This window comes from Marmota marmota, unplaced genomic scaffold (genome assembly GCF_001458135.2).
Source record: "Marmota marmota marmota unplaced genomic scaffold, marMar, whole genome shotgun sequence".
NCBI classification, from domain to species: domain Eukaryota; kingdom Metazoa; phylum Chordata; class Mammalia; order Rodentia; family Sciuridae; genus Marmota; species Marmota marmota.
The window spans coordinates 10410326-10420666 of NW_026000057.1; the positions used below are offsets into that span (position 1 = coordinate 10410326).

Genomic DNA, 10341 nt, shown 5'->3' on the forward strand with positions numbered 1-10341 from the left:
ACACACACACACACACACACACACACACACTTTTTTTTTTAATTTAGAGGCAGGGTCTCACTGAGTTGTTTAGGGCTTTGCTAAATTGCTGAGGCTGGCTTTGAACTTGCAATCCTTCTGCCTGAGCTGCTAGGATTATAGGCATGCCTCATGGCACCCAGACTTTTTTTTTTTAATCCCAGATTTACTGACATATAATTGACAAATTAACTGTAATGTGCACATTGTGATGTTTTAATTTGTGTATATACTGTTGAATAATTACCACAATCAAGCTTATTAAGATATTCATCACCTCACATAGTTACCATTTTTGTGTGTGGTGAGGATATCTAAGATGTACTTTCCTAGCAAATTTCAAGTACATAATACATTATTATTGACTATATCTACCCTGCTGTACATTAGGTCTTCAGAACTACTAAAATTTGCATTTAAATTGAGGGAGCTTAGGATTTAACTGAACCTACCATTGGGTTCTTAGATTTTCTGGGGCTTAAGAACCCTTGGTCTGTAAGTTTTGAGTTAAATCACAGGATACTGGTTCAGTAGGAGTACCCTGGCTCTCACTGCTTTATTTTACAAGAGAGGAAAAGGGCCCTGGAGGTTATGATTGAATTACCCACCATTACATAGCTACACCAAAAGCTTATGTGATTTGACTATAATTGTGGTGAGGGCAATGCCTTTATCATTCATTGCCTAATTTCCAGAGCCTGGCCAACAGTGCTTGGCATATAGTACCAGCTTTTAGTAAATGTTTGGTGAATGAATGAGTGAATAAATGTTTATTCATGCTAGGGCTAGGATTAAAAATAAAGTTTCTAGGATTCTGTGGGAAAAGGGGGAAGAGAGATGTGGTATACATTGTGTCCTTGATTTCTCTGCATTAGTTGTTGCTTTGGTGTGTATGCACTCTTAATGTTATTGTTTTAATCTTTTAAGGCCTCTGTGTACCTAAGCAGTTTCTCCATTCCCAACCTGGAGATTGGGGAAAGAAAAAGGATACAGATAAGAAACAGTTTGGATATACTTTCATCTCCAATCCTCACCAACCCAATGTTATAATTTATTTATCTGCTTTTTATTCATTTATTATTCATTCATTCATTTATCATTTATTTATCTACTTTTCCTAAGAAGTTGGAATCACTATTAAAGCATAGACTGTGTGCACACAACATAGTTTATGGTTCGCTGCAGTTGCTTAAAAAAATGATGATTTCAATTGTGTGGACTTAAAATTTGACATCTGTTCTATTTCTGTCATCCTATACTAGAGTTTGAGTAGTATGCAATGATGTTTTTGTCTCCATATCATACAGAAATATAGTACTATGTGTCCATACTATACCTAAAACATTCAGTAGCTCAGTCAGTGGCAACATTGATTTGACATTAGCTTTTTCAGAAAACCAGTTCTGATCAAATATATATCTAGGACACTTTTAAGAGGTATGGAGAATGTCTTTCAAAGGTTCATTAACCCTATTCAAATCTATATTCACTTTTGAAAATTGACACATAAAAGTTGTACGTATTCATGGGATATCATAATGTTTCAATATGTGTGTATATATTGTCTAATGTTCACAACAAGGCACACATATCCATCTCCAACAATTATCTTTCATTTGTGGTAAAAACATTCAAATTCCTTTTTTCTAGCTTTCAAAATGTCCAATACATTATCATTATAGTCACCTTACTGTGGTGGTAGCACGACAGACCTTGTTCCTCCTATCTAACTACCCAGTTGACCAATCTTTAGGTTAATTTTAATATTTACTTTTAAGCTAAAACACAGTGAAAATTTTAAATCTGTGTTTATTATATGCACATACATTAAATTAATTCTGGATTGAGATTCCTGTTGAAAACTGTGAAGAAATATATAATTTGGGGGCTGGGGATGTGGCTCAAGCGGTAGCGCGCTCGCCTGGCATGCGTGCGGCCCGGGTTCGATCCTCAGCACCACATACAAACAAAGATGTTGTGTCCGCCGAAAACTAAAAAATAAATATTAAAAAAAAAAGAATAAAAAATTATCTTAAAAAAAAAAAAAGAAATATATAATTTGTAATGGAAGACTAAAGCCCTATCTTTATAATCTATAGATTTGTGCCCTTACTTATATAAGCAAAAGCTATCATGAATAAGTTTTTGACCTCTAGGGGAAATTTTTTTGAATGTAGATACATACTGATATTTTTATCTCTTTGAATGAATTCAGCATTTGTTTGGTGCAAAATTGGTATGTGATTTTATGTTATTTCATGCCTATTGAAGTTTTGTACTATTTAGAATGTAGCTAAGAGGGCAGGAGTGGGTGATGCCAAGAGGGTTGGCATAGAACCTCCAAAAGGTAGTGCTAATATGTTTTTGAATTCATTGAATGAATGAATGAATGAGATAGGGAGAGATATTGAAATCATACATCTGTGTTATCAGCATATGTGCATAGTGACAAAATAGAGAAATCAAATTTATTATCTTGATCAGGTAGAATAGTGTATATAAGAAGTGTGGTCATAAAGTAATGTTATTATACTTATTCACTTAAAATAAGATTCAAGAAGTTTTGCTTCTGAGTCAAATGACAAAGTCCAAAGAGTGGCCATTGATGTTTGGGATACTTAAGTGGAATGGTGTTTGAAAGATGAATGGCATTGGAGATGAGGAGTTAATCAAATCTGAGACTAAGTATAGTTTGGGTTATATTATATTTAGACCAGTATAACTTTTTTTTTTTTTAAAATCTACCCTTATCCTTTTTTGGCTCTGAGCAACTACAATTCACATTGCCAATTTTAGGCATTCCTACAAATATTCTGAGAAAAAAAATTATACACCTATACTTAATTTTATTATTATATTCCCATCATTCTGCTTCAGCATAGATAGGTAGGCTTATGCAATAGATTTTATTTTAAGTATTATACAGTGTGTTTAAAATATAGCAAAATACTATACTCTGGTGACTGTGGGAGGGTTTTGAGTGAGGTATAATATCCTTAACACTCCAGTTGTCTCCTCTAGGAGCCATGTGTGACGAGGTGGAAGGTGTCCCCATAACTTCCTTAGAACTTATGTAACCAGAGATATCTATTTTATCTATTATTTAACCCGTTATTAGCTACTCTCCTCCCCAATAGTTCTCTTTCCAACAATTTACACAATGTTCTGTGACAGGAAAATGATTCAGATGACTAAATATATATATGTTTTTTGGTACCAGCGATTGAACTTAGGGGTGCTTAACCACTGAGCCACATCCACAGCCCTTTTTTGTATTTTATTTAGAGACAGGGTCTCACTAAGTTGCTGAGGCTCGCTCCTTCCTGAGCCTCCCGAGCCACTGGGATTACAGACGTGCAGGCTGACTAATGTGCTTTCAAATAAGCTCCAAGAAAAAGCAAGCCCAACTATCGAAGATACTATTTGTACATAGTTTGAGTGTGTTTAGATAATGTTTATTATTTTAATTCCTTCTATTTTGAGAGGTGTCTCTGATACTTTTTTCTTAGGGAGAACTATTGTGTTTACTGGACAATAAGTTTCTGAGAAGCTGTTAGGAATTAGCAAGGTAACAACCATGGAAACAGCCAGTCCAAAAATAGTTGACCTCAGTGAGCAAACTTAGAAAGTTTAAAAAATACTTCAGTAGTTTGACAGGATTTTATTTTGTAATAAATGTTTGTCTTTTGGTGAGAGGAGATTGTCTAGTTAAAATGTAAATATGAACAAAAGGAATACTAACATTTAAAGCTAAAAAACATTGACTTAGGTATTAAAATACAAAGTGGCAAAATTCAAGGTCTTATTCAGCCAAGTGAGCAGACTCAGAGACTTGATTTAAAAATAGGGAGTAAATAAAACTGAGTGTAAAGAATGTCTTCTTTTTTATTCTAAGTGCTCTTCAAAACAATAGCTGAAAAGGATGCGCTATGACAAGAGGTTTTCAGTGACATTAGGAAACAAGTGAATGGAATAAAGGCTGCTCATTTGTTTTCTAATAGGAAGTTACAAGTTGAGAACTTAGTTCTGTTGAACAGGTTCTGAAATATTTGAGATGTATCTTTTAAACAAATATTTCAGAAAACATACTGTTAAAATGAATTATAAATCGCTAATAAATTGCTTATAGCTCTTTACATTTCCTATACCTTATAGTTAATGTTGTTTCTTGAAGCTTGGCCTTAACCATATTGCTAGTAATAAAATGACATACTTCTTCGTCCCAGTGAAATGGGAGCAATAACAGTCTACAAAATATTGCTGTCATGATTAAATGAGGTTGTATACATATAGTTTTTGCTTTGTATAGTTTCAATATACATCAGTTTCATATAGCACAGTTTAGATAAATGGCACAGTCCTCCAACAGCACAGCTCTCTTTCTCACTCTGTTTAGTCCTCTGATCACATGCTACCTCCTTCACATGTAGAGTTGTAACCTTGGCCTGTCACTCCCTAGCCCTTTTATACTGCCTTGAAATAAAAAAAAACAAAAGAACCTATTACTTGTTTATCTATTACTTATTACTTATCTGCAGCACTTATTACTGCCTTACATATGTTTTACTGTCAGTCTCCTTCCTCTGCCCTCCTGTCATCTAGGATGTGAGTCTGTGTGGGCAGAGACTTGATCTGTTTTCTTCACTGCTGTATCTGTGGTATTTGCAGCAGTGACTGGCTTAAAGTTAGTTCTAAGTAGATGCTGATTCAGTAAATAAATCTTTTATGTTTCAGAGCTCAAACAGTGCTTTTGCCTTTCCTATGTCATTCTTATGGTGGATTCTGAATTCCTTATTGTCTTTACTTTGACACCAAGTTCAGCTTTTATGTTAATATATATCTCATTTCTCCAGTGAGGTGCCAATGACTGTATCTTTTTCTTTGCCCAGAAAATCTGACATATTAAGAGTAAACAAATACTTATTAAATTTAAAAATAAACCAGTTGCTATTGCAGCTTCTTAGTCTACATGGTGTTGTCATAAATCCTTTAGTTCATTCAACAAATCCAGTTTGTTCATTCATTCAGCACATTTAGTACATACCTGCTATTCAGGTGTTGGCATATAGCAGCAAACCAAATGGTAACAAAAGTTTCTCTTTAAGTTATTCTTATATGTGTCCCAAATTAACTTTTTTTGTTTTCCTTTCCTTTTCTGCAGTGGAAATTAAACCCAGGGCACTACAAGTGTTCTTCCACTGACCTACATTCCTAGTGTTTTGGTTTTTTGTGTGTGCTTTAAGGTTGAGACATGGCCACACTAAGTTGCCAAGGCTGGCCAAAGTTTGTGGTCCTCCTCAGCCTACCAAGTAGGTGGGATTGATTACAGGTTTTGCCACCATACCCAGCTCCAAATTAGTATTCTTAAAGCAGTTCTTTCACCAAGTCCAGCAAATTGCTGCTCAAAATTTAGAATTTACTAATTCAATCAGGGTCAAAATTTCTACCTTAGTATTTTATCTGGTCTTCTAATTCTTTTACCCCCATTGACCATGGGAGCCTGGTTGCTGGCCTCCATGCTATGCCAGTAACGTGGCAGTGATTGCCCTGAGCTTCCTGCCTTCTCCTGGAATAGTTTTTAGAATAGGGTGAGAATGTATTCTTCCTCTCTCTTGCCCCCTCCCTCTCTCCAACACTCCAAATCCTCCACAAATATATCTCATTCTAATTAAAAAGTGTGACTCCTCCCTTTGAGAAATATCCTCAACCCTGCTGTAGGCTCAGTGCTTTACTATTACATTAAAAGAGATGTGATGGATCTAAAATCTGTATAAAAATTTAGGTGAGTCGTTAGGTAGATTTAATTTTAATTTGTCATGGTCTTCAAATTCCTGTGAAATTTTAACAAAAGTAAATAGAAAAGTGATTTTTTTCTTTTAGATTTAATGCCTTACTTCAGTTTAATAGCTTTGAAGTGCTAATCATGTAGATTGCCTAGGTTTTAATCTGCATTATTAATATATTTCCTTCCCATAGAGCTAGCAAACTGTAGCTTCAATTTTAGTTTTTGGTGATTTTAGGCACTTTTATCTTGACCTGTTTGTCTAACATTTACTAAGCCCTGAGATTTGGTTTACAAGGTCTGAATAACATTTTTTCTAGCTAACTTGCTTTGTACCTTTTTTAAAAGATATCTTTGTTTTTTATGTAATGCTAAGGATCAAACTCAGTGCCTCATATGTGCTAAGTAAGCATTCTACAACTGAGCTACTCCTAGCCCCTGGTTTGTGCCTTTTAAATAACATTGTGCTCCTTGGCTTTCTATTCTTTTTAAATTGTAAGACTCACTGTGGAATATCATTTTTATTACAGTTAAACTAGTTTATATTTAGGTTGACTGATATTAGTTTTTATAATATATATCTAAATTAAAGGAAATTTCCTTTACCTAGCCATGATTAAAATCAGAGAAACCCCCATTTACCTAGCTCACCTTGGAATTGAGGGGAAATTAACATTGCACATGAATGATTTATTTATATTGGACATTGACTAAGCTTATAATAATGATATATTATTATATATACACTGGTGGGTGTCTAAAATTAGACATCATATTTTAGTGATTTGGGGGAGGGGGGTGTACTGGGGATTGAACCCAGTGGTGCTCTACATCGAGCTATGTCTCCAGTCCTTTATTAAAAAATTATTTTTTTATTTTGAGATAGGGTCTCACTAAGTTGCTGAGAGCCTGGCTGAGTTGCTGAGGCTGACCTAAAACTTGCAATCCTCCTGCCTCAGCCTTTCTAGCTGCTGGGATTATAGGAATGTGCCACCACACCTAGTTAGTGATCTTAATTCTGTTCCTTAAAATAATATTCATGGTAGATTGGTAGTTTTAAAATTTTAAGCTGAATTTTAATATCTGCCTTCTGCTTACTTCCAGAATAAAGAAAGTATGTTATATTTGATGTCCACTGTACCAATTAATAGCAAATCTTGCTATATTTGCTGCTGATTATATATCATTATAGAATGTCATGACAGCATAAGGGAATACATAAAAGAGAGAAAAATAGTCAAGATGTGATTAAAAGGACACAATTCTGAAGTGTTGTGTAGTATGGGATTTTTTACAAAGATATTTTTTTCTTTTATTCAAATGTTACTAAGGATTTGAAGCGTTCATTACCATCTGGACTTGGTCTCTCAGAAACTCAAATTACATCTCATGGCTTTGACAGTACCAAAGAGGGGGTTATTGAAGCAGGAGCATATCAAGGTAAGAGCCCATATATTTGTAAAAATGGCTGGGATGGAGGAGGGGAGAAGTTTACTGACTGCACTTCCATTAATAAAGAACAAGAGTTGAGACCTTTAATTCTGTAATAAAACACTAATAAACACAATCCTTTGTCTCTTCAACTGAAGTATTTTAGGCTGTGTCTTAATAATCTTATATAAATTGGTCAATGTGCATATTTTCACTGTTACTTAAATATTGTTTTTTAAATACTGAAAAACTCAAAATTATATCAAAATGCAGATTTAGATTACTTTAGTTTGTAACCATAAAATTTATAACTATAAATATTGGTTTGTAGGAGTACATATTTCCTATATCAAAACAAATAAGAAAGTGAACTTTTACTTTTCCTACTATACTGGAGGTTTCCAAAGCATAAGTTTGATAATTTGCTGGGAGGACTCCTGGCTGTGGGTTATTACAGTGGAAGAATACCAAGCAGAGAAGGCAAAGAGGCACTGAGATGAAGTCTGAGTGAAACTAGGCTTACACTTTCAGAGGTCTTCTCCCAGTGCATCCATAGAGGAATTTCTTAATTTGTCCAGTAATGAGTTGTGACAACATATATATAAATGTTGCTAATGAGGGATGCTCATTTAGAGGCTCAGTGCCCAGGGTTTTTATTGAGACTGTTCATATAGGTATCCTCTGTCTAGTAGTGTCAAAATCCTGGATTTCCAGAAAGAATGAAGGCGCTCACGTTGTTTGTATAGTTATGTACAGTGATCTATCCTTCTGGGCATGGAGGGAATCCTCCCAATCCTCAGACACCAGTCAAGGGCCGTATTATAAGCAAACCTTTTTAAGGACCTGCTGTGTTAGCTCCTTTTTGCATACATCATTTATATATATATATAAAATCTGTCTCACACATATATATCTGTTTTTAATAGGAAAAAATTACATCCTTTTTTAAAGTTCTCACCTAAAATAATTATCACATAAGTAAAAGAAAAACCATGTACACAATTTGAATGTGGAAAAATACATTGTTTTCTTGACAGAGCTGTAGTTAAAGTAATCAATGTTCATGAAGTACACTAATTTTAATACTACTTTGTAATTTCATGAGATAAAAAATGACAAAATCATAGAATTTGCAGGGAAATGGATGGCACTAGAGCAGATTATGCTTAGTGAAGCTAGCCAATCCCTAAAAAACAAATACCAAATGTCTTCTTTGATATAATGAGAGCAACTAAGAACAGAGCAGGGTGGAAGAGCAGGAAGAAAAGATTAACATTAAACAGATACATGAGGTGGGATGGAAAGGGAGAGAAAAGGGAAATTGCATGGTAATGGAGGGAGACCCTCATTGTTATACAAAATTACATATAAGAGGTTGTGAGGGGAATGGGAAAATAAACAAGGAGAGAAATGAATTACAGTGGATGGGGTAGAGAGAGAAGATGGGAGGGGAGGGAGGGGGATAGTAGAGGATAGGAAAGGTAGCAGAATACAACAGTTACTAATAGGGCATTATGTAAAAATGTGGATGTGTAACCGATGTGATTCTGCAATCTGTATTTGGGGTAAAATGGGGAGTTCATAACCAACTTGAATCTAATGTATGAAATATGATATGTCAAGAGCTTTATAATGTTTTGAACAACCAATAAAAAAAATAAAAAGAAATAGATATATGGAAAAAAAAAAACATCTCCATGCTTTTGCAATACTTAGCCCCCTTGCACATAATAATGTGCTATATTTTTAGTGTATTACTGGCCAATTCTTTATTCAAGAACAGTTTAGATTTTAAAATATATTCTTTGCTACTGGGTCCTAGAAATAGGCATTTCGGATAATCCAGTATAATATCCCCTGTCCTAGATTAGTGAAGTGAATAGACTTTCTCATGATTTCACTTTCTCTCTCTCTCTCTCCCTCCTCCTCCTCCTCCCTCCCTCCCTCCCTCTCTCTCTCTCTCTCTCTCTCCCCTCCCTCTCTCCCCCCTCTCCCCCCCCTCTGTTTTTAATGTTTATAAAAATAAAGCTATAAAAGGGAGCAAGCATATCAGTATTTTAACAGTGTACACATAAGCCCTGCATACTATATGTAGACACGGTCTTAAAAATATATATATATATAATTTCTGCTTCATTTTTAAGCATAATGGCATTGTTATCTCTTTAGAGGTACAAGGCTTACTTTACATTAATTATTGTTTCTTTGTGGTATTGGGGATTGAACTCAGGGCCTTTAGCACACAATTCAAGTGCTCTACCACCTGCAGCCCCAGTTTCAAAACTTAAGTGTCAGCATAGAATAAAAATTAATTTAATATTCAGATATTTTAAGTGTTTTCAATGAAATTATGTAGCTGACATTTGATTTAACCTTTTTCCCCTCAAGTGAAACAAGTTTATTGAATAATTGAAATCAACCGGCCATTCTAATTGGCAGTGCATGAACATTAAAATGCTAGTCAGTTTCACTTGCTTATAGATATACCCAATCCTTCAAATTGGAATTGAAAACGTGCTTCACACTGAGCATGGTGGCACATGCCTGTAATCCCAGTGGCTTGTGAGACTGAGGCAGGAGAATTGCAGGTTTGAGGCCAGCCTCAGCACCTTAATGAGGACATAAGCAATTTAACAGGTCCCTGTCTCAGAATAAAAATGAAAAGGACTGGGAATGTGGCTCGGTGCTAATGAGTCCCTAAGTTCAATCCCCAGTTTAAAAAAAGATTGTGTTTCATATAAAGGCAGTAATTTGTCTCTTTGAACTGTGTTTATAAAACATTTCTTAACCTAAACTGCATTGTTGATCAGTATTAAAAAGAGAATCAGAGCAAGGTGTGGTGGCACATACCTATAATCCCAGCTACTAGGGAGACTAAATAGGAGGATTGCAATTTGAAGGCCAGCCTGGACAACATATCAAGATTCTGTCTCAAAAAAAAAAAAAAGTGAGAGAGAGAGAGAGAGAGAGAGAGAGAGAATATCATGCTGCCATACTGGGATAAGTGGATCAGTTGAGTGTTTACTGGAAAGTGGTAGTTGTTTTGAGGGCCTCTTTGCCTGCCTCTCTCTCTCTCTCTCTCTCTCTCTCTCTCTCTCTCTCTCTCTCCC

General features: G+C 35.1%; 1 protein-coding gene across 10 annotated transcripts in view; it reads left to right on the top strand.

Annotated features, from left to right (window-relative positions):
- Window positions 1-10341, top strand: part of Arfip1 (ADP ribosylation factor interacting protein 1) — a 116020-nt gene that overhangs the window by 63919 nt on the left and 41760 nt on the right. For all 10 annotated transcript variants that reach the window (XM_015484482.2, XM_048813528.1, XM_015484483.2 and 7 more), the window contains one exon: window positions 7132-7240. In XM_015484482.2, the coding sequence (XP_015339968.1) occupies window positions 7132-7240 (109 nt within the window). The remainder of the gene's footprint in view (window positions 1-7131; window positions 7241-10341) is intronic.